The 22,706-nt window shown below is 35.8% G+C and overlaps 1 protein-coding gene across 1 annotated transcript; it reads left to right on the top strand.

The window, feature by feature from the left end:
- The first annotated feature begins 5,244 nt into the window (after positions 1-5,244).
- On the top strand, positions 5,245-21,746 carry LOC117108778 (putative pre-mRNA-splicing factor ATP-dependent RNA helicase PRP1). Its single transcript, XM_033250930.1, has 12 exons — positions 5,245-5,433; positions 9,436-9,688; positions 10,305-10,504; positions 11,546-11,747; positions 12,188-12,364; positions 12,627-12,881; positions 14,474-14,732; positions 15,775-15,966; positions 16,983-17,105; positions 18,084-18,274; positions 18,897-19,066; positions 20,465-21,746. The coding sequence occupies exons 1-12, from the start codon at positions 5,360-5,362 to the stop codon at positions 20,589-20,591; spliced, it is 2,223 nt and encodes a 740-aa protein (XP_033106821.1). The 5' UTR covers positions 5,245-5,359; the 3' UTR covers positions 20,592-21,746.
- Positions 21,747-22,706: the final 960 nt, after the last annotated feature.

Raw genomic sequence — 22,706 nt, 5'->3', positions numbered from 1 at the left:
TGCCCTTTTGCCATGCCCCTATCTAGCCCGGGGGACACTTTTTTACAATTTTTTTTGTGTCAACATGTGTAACATGATGTACTGACCCCACTAGGCTATATAACTCATTTTCGCCAAAAATGTCAGTTATGCCCTTTTGCCATGGGGGGGCAGAAATATTGTTTCATTTTTTTTTTTCAAATTGCTAGGAATATATAAGGACAAATTTTTTTCTCAAGCTTTTCTAAACAAAATGATAGTAACATTGGTATGCTCGAGATACACCTCCACTGGCGACTTTTTACCTTATTCAGAATACCGGTATGCTATGCAGATTTCTATTTTCTCAAATGCAAAATGCAATTTTGTGGTGGTTTATGGTGAAATTTCCATTTTTGTTGACCTCTAATTACGTAAATAATCGTGGGATTCTAAATTTATAAAATTAAGTGATTGAGCTACCAATATGGTACATATTGATACCAAATGCATGCATATTTGTTTACAGAAAAAAAAAGTTATGAACACAAAAGTTACTCCACCCCAAAATTTGTATTTACTAAAAATTACTAACAACCATTATAAAATGACTCAGTACCTGCAATACATTCCAAAATGTTTTATGTTAACATCAATTTTCTCATTCTACATGTATTTAAATCTACAATTTAGCCACCCCGCACCCGGCACTTGAATGCGCCACAGATTTCCGAACGAAGTCGAAGTCGAGATTGCTTCCACGATCTCAATGAATTATTAATCATGTAGGTTATTTTTTATATGGGTTCCCCGACGAAAACTTTACTTTTCCCCCAATGGATAAAGATTAGCCTTCTTCTGTAGCCCGAAAATGATACTCCAACTGTGGCGGGTCCAGGAAGCCGAAGTAGAGGGGACCCAGGGAGGATTTCGCGCAAATAGAATGTCCACACACCTCATCCCCACAACTGTTGGGGCTGAGGTAAGAAAACATTATGATTATGGCACCTCCAGATGGCCAGAAATGGCACACTCAAATTAAAAGATGAATACCAAGTTGTCTGTTTTCTCCATTTTTTTTAATAATTTATAAAAAATTAGGAGGTTGGGGGCCCGTGCTGACTGGGCTCCCCTTCAGTGGCGGCGCAAGCGGGGAGGCAGGGGGGCTTAAGCCCCATCGGTCTGGTCAAGCCCCCCCTCATCGGCCAAAGCTCGTCGGGCAGTCGGACCCAAAAAAAAAAAAAAAAAAAAGGCCTAATTTTCCCATCCCAGCCATTTCCGGTCATCTAAAAGTCCCAAAACTCTCGTTTTGCGAGGAGGGGACACCCCCCTCCCATACCCACTCCCGGCTCGGGCCTTCGGACCTCAGATAACGCTGCGCGCTATAGTTACACCCATAATACCTAGTCCCCCAGTCGGACATCTTAACCACCCCCCCCAATAAAATATATCCTAGAGCCGCCACTGCTCCCCTTGAATCTGCCACTGTTCAATATAATACTTGACATAGCCTATCATTTTGTGTCACAAATGATTAATTCCTATAGAATGTCAAGCGAAAGATTATTTATTCGAAAGATTTTTTTTACTCAATACAGTTTTTACAACCTATAACACATTAACTACAGTGTATTATGTTACCCTTCAGAGAACTTTATTTTAAAATATGGCCTAATTAATTACAGTATCTTCGTGGTTCGTGCTTCGTGGTTCATAAAAGAAATAGAGCGTCGCTCCATTAAGAGTGCCTCTCCCCCTCCCCCATGGATATGCCTAAATACAGAATTCACGAAGGCATGGTGAATTTTTTTTCATGCTTGAGGGTGGGTTTCAAGGAAACTTTACAGACGCGATATACAGACGTCAATCAACAGTTGGTTGCTCAACTCAAAAAGAGAGCTTGTAATGCTCGTTAGAAAATGAAAAAAAATCTATTTTTTATAATGATAATAATAGGTAAATTTATAAGGCGTAAATAAACAAGGTGTCTAAGCACCAAATAATAATAATAATAATAATAATAATAATAATAATAATAATAATAATAATAATAATAATAATAATAATAATAATAAGAATAATAATGACATTGCAGCGTTCGTAAAATGTTTGTCACTGGTGCTGGGAACATTCACAAAAGTAGGGGGGGGGGCATGGCCCCCAGTAAAAAAAAGTAGGTGGGCCAATAGCCCCCGCTTCCGCCGCCTACCAACCAGTGGAGTCTCCAGCTCCAGCAATTACGGACAAGTACATGTTCTCCCATCTTTGATCCATTTCTTGCCATCTTCCAAACCCATTTATTCACGTTGCAATTTACATTTCAGTGCATGAATTACCCGACAGTCAGCTTTCATCATATATCTAGAATAAGTTGGGCAATGCGACTCCAAGTAAATATCAGAATGAGTGGGTATTCCCAAACCTTCAGCGCTCTGGATAAAAGCAGGAGTCACGCGTGATGGAAATACCGAGAATCTTTTGATTGTATTTGTATGGATATGGTCTAGTGTCTGAAGCTGACTGTGGATTAATATTCATGCACATTTTAGGAGGTATGCCATTGAACATACTCCAAGCCCCTCTCCCACCTAGGTTTATTTCACCTAAGAGTCGTACGATTTCTACGAGTTAAAACTCGTGATCTTTGGAAAGGACCTATACGAGCTTATTATGTGTTAGCTACGAGTGAGGTACGACTTTATGGAGTTGGTTACGAGTTATGTAGGAATTATGCCGAGCAGAGCACCGAGTTAACTACGAGATTATTACGAGCGTAACAAGTTTGTACCGAATTAGATACGAGTTAGGTACGAGCCAACTCGGTGCGCTCGTACTTACTCGTACTAGTTTTTGGGTGCTCGCATCAAACTCGTAGATGACAAAACCGCTGACGAGTATCCAGAGTAGTGTACGAGCTAGGTAGGAGTACCCCGAGTACTCTACGAGGCTACCTACGAGTTCTTCGAGTTTACTACGAGTTATCTACTCGTGGCGATAATTTTGAACATGTTCAAAATTAGCGCTACGAGTTCAGAGCTGCTACGAGTAGGTAAGAGTCCTCTCCGAGCTTTCAGAATCGTCCTACGAGTTTTTGCCGAGTTTGCCGAGTTAGCAACTCGGCATTCTCTTGTAACTCGTATGCTGAAAAAACCCCTAGTGGGAGAGGGGTTGGTATTAAGCTTATGTCGATGTTCCTTATCATATTGTTATAAATAGTATTTTGTATGTACAGTAGTCAAATATATTCTTACTTTTTTCTTTATAATAAATCATGGTACCTATAAACTTTTCTGGAGTGTCCTTTAAAGCTAGTTTTGCGTTTATGTTCGCCGAGTTAAAACTTGCATTCCTGGGGCCGCCCCACTGCGTATAGATAGACTTTTACATTTTTTGCGTTGGTTTTTAGTGTAAGTCCCATCGATTTCGTTATATCGTTATTTTTTTTCATAAACTTCTGGTGCACTCGCTTTTACTTGTCATCAGACAAAAATCACCTGTGAATGGTAATGAATCGTTGGTTCCCCATATTGTAACCATACGAGGTTTTATTTTCTTTTAAGAACTGAATTATAGAGTCGAAAACGGTTAAAAAATGGTCGAGGAAAGTTCGTCTCCTTGGAACACGCCACGTTTAAAATTTAAAGGGGACCGATTCCCAATTTGGGCCTTTGACAGTGCCCTGTCAGGAGTGTATACAGGATTTTTTCTGGGTGGGTCGTGATCATAATTTTTTTGGACCTTTTCACAATGAAATAACAGCAAGATGTGATTAAAATGTGAATACAATCTGCTTGAAGTGGATGGCAGCCTCAGTTTCAGAATTGCTGGAATTGAGATAGATTACGTCACACGCAATTGGCAACGTCTTTGAACTCATTGCTGGTACCTCATCAATGCTTTTTCATTTATGTCATTGTCAAAAATCCCTAGCAAAAAAATGTCTTTGGAAAAAAATATAGACCTTGGGAAATTTTTTTTGGGGGGGGGGGTGGTGGGGAGTCGTACGATCTTCCCGACCACCCTTTGCATGCACCCATGCCTGTAGATATGATAAAGCGATTCCACATACATGCATTTCCTGAAATATTATTGCGCTTAGGTTATGTATGTTCGATGAGTCCAAAGGCGTCTGCCAAGTCAAAAAATTTCATATGAAGAGTCTTACTGGATTTACGTGCTTGTGCCAGTACGTGGTGTCGGCAAATTTTTCATTCTCTCTTTCTACCACCATCATCATTTTACAGCGTCTCTGAATTCCTTCTTATCTTCATTCTTAGCTTTCCTGCTGAGAGCCTGTTTGCGAAGAGAATTTTTTTTTTAATGAATTGCTTTCGTGCTCTACAATGTACCTGCAATTTGTTGTTTTGTAAAACCTTCATTATTGGAGGCCAGGAATTCTTGGAAGAGTTTGATGAATTCTTCTACAGGGAATGCCGGTGACTCCCGTTATTAGATAATTCATAATGCAAAGGACCGAAAATGTGCTTATCATTTATGATTTCTATTCTTGTCTCGTCAATGTAAGTGGCGCGTCTGTGGTCCCTTATTAACAAATGTCTTTTATCTGTATTATTCTAACTATTTGAGACCAAACTTGTTAAAGACATGACATGGAAACCCCGGATCACAGAAGTCAATTGCCTTGGTACACTAAATAATTTAGTAGCAAAACATTATTTATGAATAAATAATGTGCCGAAAGTATAATAATAATAATAATAATAATAATAATAATAATAATAATAATAATAATAATAATAATAATAATAATAATAGGCCTAATAATAATAATAATAACAATAAATTATAATAATAATAATAATAATAATAAATATATATATATATATATTCAAATTAGGTTTGATACGTAGCACTGTGAACACAATATAAATAAATGGAAAATTATAACATTTTGTTCCTATTTTAGCACGCACGGTTATTATCATCTCTCATATGGTAACTAAAACAATGCTAGTTCAGAGTATTACTAGTACTACAGCACTGTAATGCATATACCTATTTTAATACACTACTGAGATAGGCTTTTATTTTTCAATCTTGATTTCAGAGGTCAACAAAATTCACCGATTCGTGAAAAAGGCCTATTATATGTACATATATAATGAAGAAATGTTGAATTATATATCAAATAATAAATAAATATGTACGCCTATAATTTTCCTAAATAATGAAATTACATTTGGCGCCTCATAGTACACATGCGTAATATTGCAATCATGTATGCTTGATTCGCCCATGGAGGTGATTCGCCACACCACGAGCTAGATCGCTATGCAGTAGATGTCACTGCAACAGAAAGCGATAAGGCCGAGAACGAATGTCTTTTGTTTAGTTAGGGAATATTTTTATTGACGTATTACCTCAATTTTATAGACAAACGATGTCAAAACGACACCGTTTAGACATTGGGGATTGTTCAACATCCTCTAAGAAGCATTCGAATGAGAATGACAGGTAGGTTAATGGGTAGCGGTTGAAAATTAAGGCAAGTCTCGGCCTCTATATATGCTGCTCCTTTTCTCTCTAGTCTACGCTAGGCCTGGTTAGACCTTGTTTGTCTGTCAATGTAGCTCTGCATTAGAAGGGGCATTACTTACAATACACGTGTGAATAATCGCCGCCCTCACAGAGACTTATTCAACCGGCCTAACCTCCTCACAGTGTATGTGCTATGAATAACTTAATTTGTCTTAGTAAGATATCTTGTTGATTACATCATCAGCACTAACTCCACTACCACCTGTTGAAACACATTTAATTAAAAAAAAAAGTCTCTATCCTAGGTCTAGCTAGGCCTAGCCTAGCCTATAGCTAGGCTAGGGCCTTTCCTTAGGCTAGCCTATATATATAGCTAGGCTAGGGCATTTCCTTAGGCCTACTTGGCTAGGCCTATATAGCTTCTATTAGTCTAACTAGGCCTAGGCTAGAGGCATAGGCCTACCCCTAGCCTCAGTTGGCCGGATAAGACACTTCGGCCACCGACAACTTCGGCCGCGCAGAATTTGTACGGCGCGCCATATGGGCATTATCCCTCACCAGCTATTTGATTGTAGCTAGCAAGGTAGATTTTGCGATCAACTAAATATAGCAGCCTAATTGTTTTTTTTTTTTTTTATTGAATAATTTATGATAAAAAGAAATACAAATAAAATATACGGTATGTATTGATATATCATTTATATCGTGTGTGAATGTTATTTGATTGTTTTCTTACTGCGTGTTTAAAATCTCTCGTCCTATTCCCATGCAAGATATTGATTCCCACGATCAACTACAGTACCCTATTCTTTCTGATGCGCTGCTCTAACCAAGTCCAGTCAGCCAGGACTGTGTTTTACCACGTAAATATTATTTGGGCGACCTTAGTATAGCGCAGCGTACGTTTTTTTTTAAACCTGTTTACTGCAGATCTTAATAAATTCTAAAACATTTTTTCCTTTCTTCATCTGTCTTATGTCTGTTCAGAATTTATTAATAAACTTTGTAAGTTTTATAAAGCAAAAGCAAATAAAAAAGTATATATCGCATGTTTGTAGACTAGAACAAGTCTGCTTCTCCCAATAGCGTTGTGGGAACCTACTTGTTAGAATTTTTCTTACTGATTTTACTGTTACTAGGCAACTTGCAGTACTGGCAACTTGCAGTACAGGCAACTTTGTACAGGTATTTTGTTGCCTATTTTAAGCAGTTTATTTCAATTAATGAATAAGTAAAAGCATCAATACAGAACTGTGTGAATTAATTTTATTGTCTTAATTGTTAAAATTTTAATAAACATTTTTCAAAAAATATATAAAATTTGTTTTTAATACATTCTATCAACTTATAAAAGGAGAGTGGCTGCAAAGGCAATGTTTACACAAATAATAACGCTAAAGCATAAAGTACGATATTGCCAATATTTTCATTATTCGAAATAATACGTTTTTCGAGCATAGCTCTTCATCTATTTACTGTCTATCGTTCATATTTAAATCTTGTACATACAAACCATAAAACCCAACCCTAAAAATACAGTTACTAATGAATGATTATTAAAATCAATATCACAATCATAAATGACATTAATATACTTTATTATTTGTGAAGAAATTCTCATAAATAATACGTTTTTCGAGCATAGCTTTTCATCTATTTACTGTCTATCGTTCATATTTAAATCTTGTACATACAAACCATAAAACCCAACCCTAAAAATACAGTTACTAATGAATGATTATTAAAATCAATATCACAATCATAAATGACATTAATATACTTTATTATTTGTGAAGAAATTCTCATAAACCTTATACTGTAAAAGTAAAGTAGGATACAAAATTAGCCCAATTAATGCTAAAAGACACGTTATCCTTGTTTTTTTCCATCACTTTTATTATATATTTATACTCATAAATGTTATAAAAGTAAAGTAGGATACAAAAATATGGCCGGCACCTTTGATTCTTAAAAAAAAACATGTAATCTTTGATCTTTTATTTGACATTTATACAATTAATGTTCATCGGTTCAATACTAGAAAGCTAAAAAAAAAAAATCACACAATGAATGAACTTGATTGCTTATTGTTGGCATAAAACACTGAACACAGCAAGCGCCCATTGATTGAAAGGAGCGCTCTTTGATTGAAAGCAAGCAAAAAGATAGCATTATCAGCGCGCCATACTTTTTGGCACTCGATCGGTCGCGGCCGATATTGTCGGCGGCCGAAGTCTACCTAATCCAGTTGGCCTGGGCTAGGCCTATACCTAGCTGCTACTGTAGTGTTGAAGAGGATCGTCCTAGGCCTACTTAGCTCACCTTCGTTGACAGATGATGCTTGCACATGCTTATTATTGCCTCCGCCAAAGGAGGTTATAAATGGCCCTTTATTATGGCTTTACCACTGTACATATGTCTGTTAGCAAGATTCTGCAAAAACAAGGAATGGATCATCCTTAAATTTAGTGGAATGGGTGGTACATATAATCTAATCTAAATTTTTTTACGTCGCAAAAAAGAAAATGGAATGATAATCACCAGTCATACACGGTTTTTGTGTATTGTTCAGTATTGGCACAGGGTGCAAAATATTGGAATCGCCTCACACACAGCCTGCGTATTGTTTGGTATGCACTCTATGGAGTGACTGCTGTAGTTCTGGATGTTTCTGTCCTACATACAATTCCCAGATCCTCCACATTTATCCTACCATTCCTATGTCTTGCTGAAGTGTTTCTAAGAAGGTGATTTTCTTCCTACCTGTGACGCCTGCTGTGACCAGCAAGTTGCAGTCTTCTTTGCTTTCACTTTTTATGATACGTCGAGGCCTAGCTGTAGTAACTGTGTATAGGGAGGCCTCATGGAACCTAATAAATTCTGCACATGATTGTGATTAAGCTCTTTTTTTTATTGTAACTCAATTTTTAATGATATTTGCAATTTGCATGCACCTATCATTAATATTAAAGGTTCTACCAATCTACCACCGTGGATAAATCAAGACTATTTGTCATTACACCGAAAAGCGAAGTACCTGAGAAAAAAGACTAAGCGTAGTAATGAACTTGCTGATTGGGACATTTATAAAATGCGCAGAAATATGTTGAACAACATAGGCGATATCTTAAAAAAGACTATTTTCTTTCTACTATTGATAATAATAGATTTAACAGTAAGAAGTTGTGGAAAACAGGGCTGCTCGTGTGATTCTTAAAGCTGATAATTGTTCAAATCTAATTAGAATGCATTTATCTCTCTGTTGGTCCTTTCTTTGTGAAAGAAGAAATAATTATTTACTTACAGTTAAAAAATGCTTGAGTGGCAGAGTCCCTACTCACCTTACAGTAATTGTTTTACTTTATTGGGAAATGTACAGTACATACAGTAGCTATTTTACCAGATCCAGTTCTACTGGTAATTTACTTTTACCAAAAGCTAGAACTGAATCTGGTAGAAGAAAATTTTCTTTTAGTGGTGCTATTGTTTGGAACTCTAAGGACTAGATGGTAATGCATGTTCCAGGTATCGGGGTGCGCGCCGTCGTGTCGAGGTTCAGTGTTTCGATATTGATTGTGTCATCATCAGGCATTGTGTCAGGATTCGGTGTTTCGGCATTGATTGTGTCATCATCGATAATAATCAATTCCTGATGATGACATAGTTAGTGTCGAGATATTGAGTCCCGGCGCGGTGGCGTGCGTTTCGGTGCTTGGAGTATCCTTTCGATTTTAGGACCAGGATTTTTTTTAATTTTTTATACTTATGTATTTGTATATTTACTTTTTAAATTTGTATTTGTATTTTTATTGTCTTTTTTAACTTTCTATTGTTAGGACTGTTTTTTCTTCCATTGTATAAATTAATTAATAAGAAAAATACAGTAGATAATAATAACAGAGCATAAACAATTCTTTTAAAGCTTGATGCAAAACACATTTTTTTGAAGTATTGATATTTTATTTTCACAACTTTCAGGAAGGACAGAAGTAAAGATGGTGACCGAAACAGCTCTCGTACATTAACATCAGCTCCCACAAAGCTTCCACCGATGAAGCAAATGGCTATTAATCCCTTCACAGGCCTACCATTTACACCACGCTATCACACAATCCTGGCCAAAAGGATCCAACTACCTGTGTTCGAGTACAAAGAAAAGTTTATGGAAATGTTAGATAAGTACCAAGTCACTGTACTGGTTGGTGAAACTGGTTCAGGTAAAACAACACAGGTAAGATTCTTGAAGAAGTTTATTAATTGGGGCAGAAGAGAATGCACATTGTGCATGTTAGGTTGGATTCTGTATACTTGTGTACAGTTAAGACAAGGCTCATAATAGCAAATTACGATCGAAAAACAGGGGGTTGTCTTATACACATGACATATAATTTTCAGATTTTTAAAATCATGTTTGTTTTTCGTCCAGATCATCCGTAACCTGCAAATTAATTACTGCAATGAAGCTACTAAAATGTTAGTCTTATGAATGAACGCAATTTTAAATACTTTTGAAATAAGATTTTGGTGAACATTTAAAATCACATAAAATTATTTGGAAGATTAGCCCTGTATATGGCTCCGTTTTTAACCAGCTAGATGCAGTATCATGACCGTAAAAAGCAGCAAAATGTATCACTTCCGACATTGAAACGGGGTTGTCTTATACGACTGACATACAGAACTCGTCCAAAACTCGTCCTCAAACTTGGAGGTCCTCTTACACATGAGTACTGTATATACGGTATCCACTGATCAGGAAAAAAATTTGCTGCTTTGTATCTGGAAAGAAAGGCGCTATATACTGCAAAATATTAAATAACATAAATACTTATTTTTTGTTTGTACAGATTCCTCAGTGGTGTCTAGAATACGTACGCGTGAAGTATGCATTGGCAAACAAAAAGGGAGTGGCATGTACACAGCCACGACGAGTAGCGGCTATGAGCGTCGCACAGCGTGTGGCTGATGAGATGGACATAATGATTGGTAATGAAGTTGGTTACAGTATACGATTCGAGGACTGCACTAGTAACAAGACAATTCTTAAGTAAGGACACCAGTTTCATCTCCGTTGTTTGTGTCAAATGATACATGTTTTTTGTTAGAGCGTGTAACAGTAATGATTCCAACTATCAAATTGTTGGTCATTCAATCTACTAATACAATTTTAATTTGTTTCTCCCGCTACAGCAGAGTATTTGAGTTTGTTCTGATTTTCTTTGAGTGTAATACAAATATAAAAAAGCAATTGATTTGTTTTTGGTTTTTATATTAAAAGCTAACAATTAGAGTGCTGACTAGGCAACAAAACATGAAGAGCGCCACTTTCAGGCTTAGTATACATATTATTACCATACAGTAAATAAGCCCTCTTAAACCATTATTTCATTAATTATTATTATTAATAATATTGATATATTATTAAACTAGCGTAGCCAGGAAAGTGGATTATCTGATTTAAGAATAAATTACTGAGAAATTGAAATCGATGTCGTGTACATTACGTGTCCCATATATCCGAACGCTCAAGTTTCAACATAAACTTAGCTATATTCAGGGCACCGTTAAAAACGATGCTTAGGCCTATTAGTATTGCATTTGGCTGAATCTACAGCAGCTATCTTGTGTTGTATACTGTACACACACACGGCTCTGTGTATTTTTAACATCAAATACATTGGAGTTGCACACAACATGGTACAAAGTCAGATGTTAGCAATAACCTGAAAGTTCATCGCACAACACATAGTCATAGGTCAAATGTGTAATGTGACCGACCTACTTATTGTTATATCTTATGGCATCGCTGTTTATTAATTTTAACATTCATCATCATCTTCATCATCTTTTATTAAAGTCCATTTTCCCCGCACACAAGGGTTAGCCTGTTGGAAAGCTGTACATTTAGCTGTAAGGTCGATGTATCATGCAGCACTACATTTTGTAAATCGGAAAATGTAACAAAATGTTAAGCAAAATAGATTTCAGCCATGATTTTTTTTTTCATTGGATAAAACATTAAAATTAATACCATGTGACCCTTTGCCAACCAATCATGAACAAGTTATCATATCTGCTTTCCTATTAGATACATGACAGATGGTATGTTGCTACGTGAAGCAATGACTGACCCGCTGTTAGAACGTTATGGTGTTATCTTGCTTGATGAGGCTCACGAACGTACACTAGCTACGGACATCCTAATGGGTCTGCTGAAGGAGGTAGAGAAGCAACGGCCCGATTTAAAAATTGTTGTTATGAGCGCCACTCTTGATGCTGGCAAATTTCAAGTAAGAACCTCGCTTCCCACTCAATTTAAACCATTGCTCAGTTTTACTCCGTATACATATCCAATTAAGTCCATACGCCCTTCCTCCACAAAACAATATCTTTTCAACATAATGTTTAATTCACTGGTTTTAAACTTTGTAAAAGGAAAGTTTTTCCTTGACTAAGGAAACACCTACTGTAAAATTATGTTTAATTATTATAGTCATTGAATTGAATTGAGCTATCAAAAATTTATTTTAGAAGTCAACATCAATCATTTTTATAGTGATAAAATGTAGATTACCATAAATTGATCTATTAATCGCCTTTCTAGAATAAGCACCGCACCATGCATAATTTTTTCTATAAGCGTTAGAGATATATTCTATATTATTATAGTGAATGTGTATAAATACATGTATTTCTTTGTTTATATTTTGACTTTTTTCTTCTATTCCAGTCTTACTTCTCAAATGCTCCTCTCATGACTGTTCCTGGTCGTACACATCCAGTCGAAATATTCTACACCCCCAAACCTGAGAGGGACTATCTGGAAGCCGCTGTGCGCACTGTTGTCCAGATTCATGTATGTGAAGAAATTGAAGGCGACATCCTTTTGTTTCTCACAGGTCAAGAGGTAATGTATTCAATATTACAGTGCTTTCAATTTGTGCGATGTCATGTCTCTAGAACAGATTTACTCATTGTGACTATTGTGCGTTTCATGCACAATATAGATTAGATAACAATGAGGCACGCCAGTGACTGGCCTGCCTTATATTGTATTAAGACGGAAACCAAAAATCAATAATATAAAAGCAGATCAAGGACTGACAGATACAGAAAGCGACTCTCCACCACACTATTTTACCACAATAATTCATGAATTCTGTTTGTAGGAAATTGAAGAGTGTTGCAAACGTATGAAGCGTGAAATTGATACTCTAGGCCCAGAGGTAGGGGAGCTTAAGTCGATTCCCCTGTACTCAACACTTCCCCCTCAACAACAACAAAGAATCTTTGAGGCTGCCCCGCCAAAGAAGGCGAACGGAGCCATCGGTAGAAAAGTTGTAGTCTCTACCAACATTGCAGAAACATCCCTGACAATCGATGGTGTTGTGTTTGTCATAGATCCAGGATTTGCGAAGCAGAAGGTAAGATATCTAGGCAATTTGTTAATTAGAACCTTGTACAAATGTAGTCCACACCTCAAGCACTTGTCTAATTTGTTTTGTTAATTTGTAATTTAAAGTTATGGGAGAAGATGAACTGTTAGCCACTAGCCAAATGTCTATGTGGCATTTTAGCCTCTCGGTTTTTTCTGGCTTTTCATAAATACATCTATATACCTACAGACACAAATTTGTCAATTTCTGTACTTCTATATAACTCAACTTTTAATTACATCTTTTTTGTTAAACTTGCAATAGAACTTTATTTTTAATACCTTATATTTATTAACTATTGATTTTGATAATAATTATTATTAATATTAGTGTAACATTTTTGTTGTTAACCAATTTCTCTTGGAATCTCAACAAATATGCAAATCAGTTAATAAATATTTGTATCATCCATTTTCAAGTTCACTTAATTATTTATTTTTTTAAAGGAAAATTGAATGAAAAATTTAAAGGAATAATTGTAAGGTTGCCAAAGTATTGATTACTTCAGCAATCATCATCATTGACATGCATCCAAAAGAATGATTTCAATTATACTAATCGAGAATGGACCTTTCCGCTAAGATATTGTTGCTAATTTCAAACAAGAAGATAGCCTAAGTGTATGTAAACGCATGCGTTTGAGGGACAACATGTGTGTTTGTTGGACACAGACGTCTTCCCGGCATAGTTTTGATTGGTAATTTAATGTGGTTAGAATTATATAGCGTTTTATACCGAAGTCTCAAAGCGCTCAAAGTGTGGACTAGCTCGTACAGTAACTTTCTTCTCCCCTAAGGGTCTCTTCATGTCTGAACTACCTGGTAAACCGGTATTAGCTACTCTCATCTGTCCACAACAGGGGCTGTATGGACCAGTACACCAGGGTAACCCCCTACTCGTCTCGAAAGATGTACTTGGTTCTTTATAGTGCACATGAGCCAAATTGTGTACACTGGGCCTACGGTTTATAGTCCTTATCCGAGTAGGCTTGTTCAACCGCCAGAACCATAGGCGAGGGTTATGGCTGTAGGTTGAAGTGCCCATGCCTTAACCGCTCGACCATTCGACTCGCCATAAATTGTCAGTTTGTCAAGTTTTATTGACACTCTAGAAAGGTGCATTATATTTCTTGATCTGTCTGTACAAGCAAAGTTTAAATGGACAAACTCGTCTCTACAGCTGCTGGGCACAAGAATATGCACTATCGTCAGAATTACTTGCACCTAATCTGTCTTCCTTGCTTTTCCATTTGTTTTTTAAATGAATTTCTACACCATCATGAAGGAATTTCCTATAATCTTTGGCTGTACTTTCAAAATGATTAGTGATGAACCTCACTAAAAGTGTGCCACTGAATGTTCTACTTGTTCCTTCACATTTGCCTTGGAGGCTGATATGGCTGCTTTGGGTATTTAACTCTTCTTAATTGGAATCGTAAATGGCTGTTCCATTTCAGATGTTTCTTTTACAATAATGTAGATATTTATTTGGAGTTGTAAAGACACCTGGTTAAAGGTCTAAGTTTAATATCACACAGATGTTCAGATAATATGTGTTGCAATTTTATTGTTTCCTATTAGGTATACAACCCACGTATTCGAGTTGAGTCGCTGCTTGTCTCTCCCATTAGTAAAGCCAGTGCCCAACAGAGAGCGGGTCGTGCTGGCCGTACCAAACCAGGAAAGTGTTTCCGCCTTTACACAGAGAAGGCCTACGAGAGTGAGATGCAGAGCAACACATACCCAGAAATTTTAAGATCCAACCTGGGAACAGTTGTACTGCAACTGAAAAAACTTGGAATTGATGATCTTGTGCATTTTGACTTCATGGACCCACCAGGTATTAGAGCAATTGGTTTATTTAATAGTAGGATGAGTTGCTTTGTTGATATTAGGCTTTCCTACCAATCCCAAGGTACTGCAATATGATTTTACATGTATCTTTTTTCTTCCTCTAAACACAGATTATAATAATATTGAAAATTTATAAAGTGGAGATCCGTCTAAAGAGACAAGCCAAACCAGTCACTCGTTGCATCGTGTTTTAGAGAAACTGATGACTAAAACATGCTGGAATGGCAAAATTTTTGTAATCTATTTTATTGCACTAAACTAACCTTTCTATAACTTCACATCATGCTAAGCTGTTTTTTTGCCTATTTTCAATGTTAAAACAACAAGTTTTAACAATTTTGTGATGGTTTCTGCCTGAAAAATGCCAGAAATCATAAACTTGGAAAGTAGATTTCTCAAATATAGTTCTTTAAACAGCTGTATGTTTAAATGCTTGTAACTTTATAAGAAATGTCAGATTTAAATGATTTTTTACCATTTTATAGCTCTCATTTTACTGTTTAAACCAGTATCAATAAAAAAAAAATTGATTTTTGCCACGAGAGACTAGTTTTGGTTTGTCTTTGCCACAAATGCTCATGATGCCCCTCCACAAGAATGTCAAAATACGAATAAAGAAACTAAGGAAACCAGATACAAACACGGTTACATTTCACCGTAGTTGTGTGCGCGTCACTCTCTCTATGTGGCCATGTATACATAAATACTCCCCATGAGGTGGTATGCTAAGCCCTGTAGGTTTCATCTTTGGTCTGTGAATTGGGCTCTATTATCGTCCGCTGTCGAATGCTGACCTAGGTAGTGGATGGTGGCGTGATGGTGGAGGGGTGCTTCGTCGCAATATTAGGTGATTTGTAACTACTTGAGCATGATTGTTGTGGGGAAAGTTCTACCACACTCCTTAGATACGCTACTGGGAAAAATAATCCTTATGTTTTGGGGAAAATGGTTGTTCAACTCTGAATGCTCTCGCTGTTTAGCATCTCTCAAACTTTCCTATTGCAAAAAAAATTCTTTTATTATTTCAGCACCAGAGACACTGATGAGGGCTCTTGAACTTCTGAACTACTTAAGTGCATTGGATGATAATGGTGATCTGACGGAGTTAGGCTCGATGATGGCAGAGTTCCCTCTTGATCCTCAACTGGCCAAGATGGTGATCGCTAGCGCCCAGTACAATTGCTCAAACGAAATCTTATCAGTCACTGCCATGTTATCAGGTAAACAAATAACTAGAAATATATCACAAGAAATATTTATGTAATGTTTAATTAAAAAAGAAACATTTTAGCCTAGGTTAGAATTCTTGCCCATTTGTAATATGTAAATAAAACCTAAAGATGGTCTTTTAACACTCTGGCCGCCAAACACGGAGATCTCCGTGTTTCAGGTTTTTGTACGGAATCCGATAGATGGGATAATTACCAACATGTACTGACAATTTGAACACTATATTCAGTCTGGACCGTAACTATTTCGCTATTTGTTTGTTTACATTAGCGTTGTACGGTATTGATTTACTTTCACGAAATCGCTATTATCTCAGCTTCGTTGTGCAAATTGCGTAAATCTCCAAAAGTGAGTCATTTTCATTTTACTGTTACGGGCCACCGATTATGATTAGAATAAAATGTTTGATACCATTGTAAAGCTAACATGTTTGTAGTTCTTGTAGTGTTCACTACATGCCAATCTGATCACATACACACTCTCAACAAGCTTCGGAAAAGTGTTAAAATTTGCTAAAATGTCTAGCGGTGGCTGATAATATTTTTTCAAACCGCTGGCGGTCAGAGTGTTAATAATAATAATAATAATAATAATTTAATAATAATAATAATAATCAAATATTTTTATTGCACAAATTAATCAATGGTGCAGAATTTATACCAAAAACCAGAGTGTAAAAATAGTAATTTCCTTCTTAATTTCAAAGATTTAGTTATGCAAAAAGGTAAAAAAATGAAATACTGATTGTTTTGATTATATTATGTTAGATAGTAAGAAAATCATCCTACAGTAATTTAGTTATGAATGTCTTGTCTAATCTTATAATGTAATGATGGTTCATTGCTTTAAGCATTTTTAAGACCCTTTATTTGGGAGATACAAGTTTAGTTGGCACTACCATATAATTTATTCCCCTAGTCCTCTCAATAGCTAGGAATACTCTAATATGCCGATAATTAACTTTGGCGGGACGGTCTGTCGTGGCCCCAAAACCGACAATATCTAGTTCCACAGTGTTTTGTACGACCAAACGAGGCGAAGAAAGCTGCAGATGATGCAAAGATGAGGTTTGCACATATTGACGGTGACCACCTGACCCTTCTGAACGTTTACCATGCATTTAAACAAAGTAAGTGTATAATGCTTTTTTGATAAAGGTGTTTGTCCCCTGATAAATGGCAAAAACAATAAAAATATATTTTGAAATAATTGGCTTATAAAAATTATCAACTTGCTAAAAATGTTTATCCCAGATAATTAAGGAAATGATCATTTTAAAATTTCGTCATTATCCAGTATAAAATCAGGGTAATTACTTTTTATATACAATAATTTTTTTTATGTTAATTACAAAGCAAGTTACTGTAAAGCTCTGTATTTTTGCACACCCTCAGTTCGCGATTTTCACAATAAGATGCTGATCGTGAAAATTAATAATAGTGAATAGTAATTTCAACGCACTATTTTTTTATAACTATACTGTGTGTTTAAATTATTTTCTTATATTATTAATAACGTATTATTTTTGGTCCTTCTACTGTAATAATGGATAAATTCTGTGGAAAGTTCAGCAATGCAAGCAGTATTAGTGCACATAATTTTAGGAAGCTTTTAATAAGTTGTGTTATTCACGTTGGATTTTTTTGGCTTGGAAAGAACAGCCTGGCTCTCCTGGTAACAGTTCGACCTACATCATGGCTACAGTAATTTTTTGAAAAATAATGTTACTCAAGCTGTTTGCACTGGGTTTGTTTTGTTCCAACTGACCATAAAAGTAAAATGTGAGCAGGACTTTAGGCTACAAGCAGTGGCATAACGCTTCACTATTCAAAGTCAGTGGCCTTGGACCTTAGGAGGCCTTCCGGGATATTAATCAGCATTTTTGGACGAGCCCCTAATGATCAGAATGTGTAAAAAAAAGCAATACACACATAAAAGCTAAAAATGCCATTGCAGATGGGGCTACATCCCATAGCCCTGGAGCCCTGTGCAGCCGCCAGGGTAGCAGAGCAAAAAGAAGCCTTAGCCTGTGACCTCGAGTGTCTTGGTTACATCACTGGCTACAGGAAACATAATATTTTACATACACAATTTGTTTTTGAAACAGGTAATGACGATCCTCAGTGGTGTTATGACAACTTCATCCAGTATCGTTCCATGAAGTCAGCAGACAATGTACGGCAGCAGCTTGCGAGAATCATGGACCGGTTTGCAGTGAAACGGACTAGTACAGACTTCAATAGCAAGGACTATTACATGAACATTCGCAAAGCGCTTGTCTCAGGGTTTTTTATGCAGGTCTGACTGTCAAACTACAATGCGTTTAGGGTTGTACTACTGCCCTCTAAAGTCAATAATTTTACAGTGGAGGCATGATTTAAGTCATTGGTTTAATGATTAATTGGACAATAGATGACATGGATGGTGGTGTGACAGTGGTTCTGTAGAGTTTAATATTTTCACTAAACTTTGGGGTTGGGTGTAGTTAAAGAAAGAACAATACTGTTGTTAAATTCAATGTGTTCTCAAATATTAAAACTAAAAGAATTTATAAATTAAAAAAAAAGTCTAACTTAAATTTCTAAAGCAAAAACATACTCTGCATAATCAGTGCCTTTTGAAATAGTAGTAACTATTTTAGTAATAATATGATTACAACAATAATGAGAACACTACTGTAACAAATAATAATGATATTAACGAAACTAGAACAAATAATACTGTAATAATAAAGTAACAAGTAATGGTGATAATTATGATAATACTGTAGTAATTATTTGCATAAAAAAATTACTGTATATAGAAATATTGTACTGTACTTTTAAAATACTTGCTATACATCAATAAATATATCTGTTCATCACAATCATTATTTTTTTGTTATTATAAATAATGAAATATATATTGTTTTAAATTTCAGGTAGCACATCTTGAAAGGACTGGACATTACCTGACCGTAAAGGACAACCAGGTTGTTCAGCTTCATCCTTCTACTTGTCTTGACCATAAGCCAGAATGGGTGTTGTACAACGAGTTTGTATTAACAACCAAGAACTACATCCGTACAGTAACAGATATCAAACCTGACTGGTAAGTACAGTAGAACCCTTTTTTGAGACACCCTATTAAGGGGACAATTTTTTTGGATGCAAGTTGAGGGAAAGTATATCAAACACTATAGCCAAGCCCTATATATGGACACCTCTATTAAGGGGACATGTTCTACTATATTATGAATCAAGGCTATGATCAGAATGGCAAAATCGTGTGTTCACATATTGAGGTGTGAAAATATTTATCTATGCTTTTAAAAAATATAAAAATCCTGAAATGTCTATACATTGATGAGACTGCCACACCATTTATAGGTTCCTGCCTAAAGTGATATTTATACTTCAGAAATATAATAGGCATGATGGATCCAGCATTCATGGGTGTATACAAGGGAGTCGGGAATGTCGTACAACCCCCCAAAAATTTTCAAAGGTCCACATTTTATCCAAAGACATTTTTTTCTAGGGCCTTTTCACAATGACATGAATGAAAAAGCATTGATGAGGTATCAGCAATGAGTCCAAAGACCTTGCCAATTGTGTGACGTAATCTATCTCAATTCCAGCAGTTCTGAAACTCAGCCTGCCATCCGCTTGAAGTTGGTGGCGCTGTAATCAATTTTCCTGTCTCCAATTCATGCGATTTTCTGCACTTTATTAAATGAGACTTAATCACATCTTGCTGTTATTTCATTGTGAAAAGGTCCAAAAAATTATGATCACGAAACACCCAGAAAAAATCCTGGATACACCCCTGAGCATTTGTGGTCAAGGTTGCATATATTTTAAATCGTATGGTAAATTGCAGTTTTGGCAGGTGAAAACAGGGACAGGGGCTGCATATTCCCAAGGTATCTACCTGGATTATTTTTTACTAGAGGATCCTCTGCTTGCAGAAATCTCAACCCTTTTTATTTTTATACCAAACTGTTTGTTAGAAATTGGGCCCTTTCATATAAACTCTGAATAATCTGATTAAATATATAAAATGTGGAAAAGCTCCTTAGGTCCATGATAGTCAACCTGCTCCAAGCAAAGGACCCCAACAGGTAACATACCCCCTATAATTACTGGCCACGATTTATGGCGTATATTTACAGGAGAAAACCCACTTATTGCATAGACTAAAGTTCCTTTTCTTTTATTACCTTTGACAATTCTACCCCCTTTTTTGACCAGGTGTACATATTATGAAATTAAATTTCCTTTTTTTTATACTGCAATGGATAAAGAACCCATCTAAAGGCCTTTCCAGGCAAGCAAATTTTATTTGACAAAATCATGTGACATGCTTAAATATGCTCATGATAACATTACATCATGAACATCATATATAGGCACATCATGGCTATAAATGGGCATATAGTAGTTTTTTGGTAATCAGGACAGAGCTCTTTGTATTCACTTTATTCAAGTTATTCTATTCTTACCACAGGCTGATCCGCAATGCTGCACAATACTACAACATGGAGAACTTCCCACAATGCGAGGCCAAGAGGGTTTTGGAGAGGTTGATAGCTAAGCTGCAAGCTCGAGAGTATGCAAGCTCGACACAAGCATGAACATATCTTTATTAGTAGCCGCTCCTAGAGATAAATCGCGTCAACATCCCCGAATGTTTGAAATCAGTTATGTTTTTACTGTTAATATCAAGTATGCATTACATTCAGTCCTTTGTGTATTTTTTAATGCGTTGTCAGCTTTGTAAGTTTTTTACTTACAATTATTATGTATTATTTATTACTTACAGGACATTAATTGTGTCATCACATGTAAACTATTAACTGTTAATTTGAAGAAAAAAAACCTCCCAAAAAAGTAGAAATGTGTAACATAGGTGAGAGTACATGATTAATTTTGTATCTGCTCAAGAATTCCACAAAGGTACATATGTATCATGTAAACAAAACAAAAAATGGATATATTAAAATTTATGTAAGGAAGTATTGGCTCGCGATTGTATGCTGTTATGCTTTAACTATTTAGATTTCATATTCATTTTAGAAACAAGAATTTATGGACAGTAATTTGTACTGCAAATGTATTTGTTTGTTGAATATTTGTTTTAACAATGCCTAATTGTGATGATGGAAAAGTCGCAAGTACTGTATTTCATCTTGTCATAATTACTACCACTACGTAAATTGGTCCAGTAGTTGTGTGTACAGAGCACCAAGTTTATTAATCCTCTTCATAAATATTTCTATTGCACTTTACTACTGTACTGTTGTGTGTAGGTCCAGTTTTCTTCTTACAGTATAGCATTGTTAGCAGTTACATGGGAACAAAATAACCCTTCACAGTAAAATGAGCTATTTCGCCATTAAATGTGTTCCAAAAGCAACTGTACATTACAGTCTCATGCTACATTGCGAGTCCAAGGAGGAATCTAAAAAGGTTGATAGAAAAGCTCTCAAAGTCTGTAAAATGCTGCTTGTCTTTTCACCATTACTCATCAGTAATAGGGCTACTCATGCTGTATTAAATATGATTTTTCTAATACAGTATGCAAATGCATACTTTGCTTGTTTATAAAGACAAAAGATTATCTCAAAGCCTTTAAACACTCTACCTATTAGTGTTTCACTATAATGATTATGAAGATTGAATAGTAACGTACATGTAAGAAGTTAGTAGCTGAAATGATATGCAATTACGCGTAATATCTTTAAAATTGCGTCTGTACATATACAAAATAAAAGTGAAAGACAGCCACATATGTTGTTTTATTTATTTATGTCCACCATCACAAAAAAAATATAAAAGTAAAATATGTAATAGGAAAAGCAGTTCTTGTTTCTATGGGCACTGAGTGCAGAAGCAATCATGCATTTAAGTCCAGATTAGCAGCAAGTCATGTAACTGTGACCTTGAATGAGAGACACAGTTGGCTTTTTTTTTTATTATTAAATCCTAATGCTTTCCACTGGACTAGAAGTCCAGTAAACACCTTTATTATCTGGATATAATTGAATGGTTCACATTGAACTTTATGCAGTTACCATACTGGTACCCTAATGTGCATCCATGGCTTTTTAAACTAAGTGTAATATATCAGAACATAATTACAGTATTTCTGATTAAAAACAAAAAAACTTCTATATATACATTTAATTGCCAGTATAGTAGATAAAAGTTTGCAAATTATGTTAGAAAGATACACAAGTTAAAAAACAATCTGTAATAGGCACTCGGCCGTATTAACGAAGGATTGTCGCATGGTGTTTTGAAGTCAGCAATGTTGTGCTGTACTCTAATATAGTTAATTCAGCACTACACAATATTCTACCCACGTACCAGTAAATTTCTGGATATATTGCACATGTGGGACGTGACTAGTGTGGGTAAAATTTATTGGTGAACATAGAGTACTACAGTGTTGCATCACAATACCATGTGATACTACTCTGTTGCTGTCATTGCAACCGGATGCCATTTTCTCCACTGACAAACCATTGATCCCAATTAACGTAATTATTAGGTGGTTGTATCTTAGTTTTTCTTTGTAAATTTTAATTGATGATTAAATGTGTGTTCGATAACTAATATAATGTGAGCTTTTGTGTTTTTAGTTGATAACTAACCATTTTGATGGTAAAATATTATATTTTAAAATGCCTATTCCAGAAAGCCTATAAGTCATTCAGGCGTAATGAACAGTAACCAACATCTGGTTG

The sequence above is a fragment of the Anneissia japonica genome, unplaced genomic scaffold, assembly GCF_011630105.1.
Source record: "Anneissia japonica isolate Jap-2015-1 unplaced genomic scaffold, ASM1163010v1 scaffold26_len2425191_cov177, whole genome shotgun sequence".
In the NCBI taxonomy this organism is placed as follows: Eukaryota; Metazoa; Echinodermata; class Crinoidea; order Comatulida; family Comatulidae; genus Anneissia; species Anneissia japonica.
This window is presented reverse-complemented; position numbering and strand designations above follow the sequence as displayed.

What these genes read in the sequence shown, in the direction of transcription:
- LOC117108778 (XM_033250930.1), top strand. Translation starts at nt 5,360, where the DNA reads ATGTCAAAACGACACCGTTTAGACATTGGGGATTGTTCAACATCCTCT. An exon ending in TGACTTCATGGACCCACCAG is followed by an intron (nt 14,733 to 15,774) that starts GTATTAGAGCAA and finishes TTATTATTTCAG; the next exon opens with CACCAGAGACACTGATGAGG. An exon ending in AGTCACTGCCATGTTATCAG is followed by an intron (nt 15,967 to 16,982) that starts GTAAACAAATAA and finishes GACAATATCTAG; the next exon opens with TTCCACAGTGTTTTGTACGA.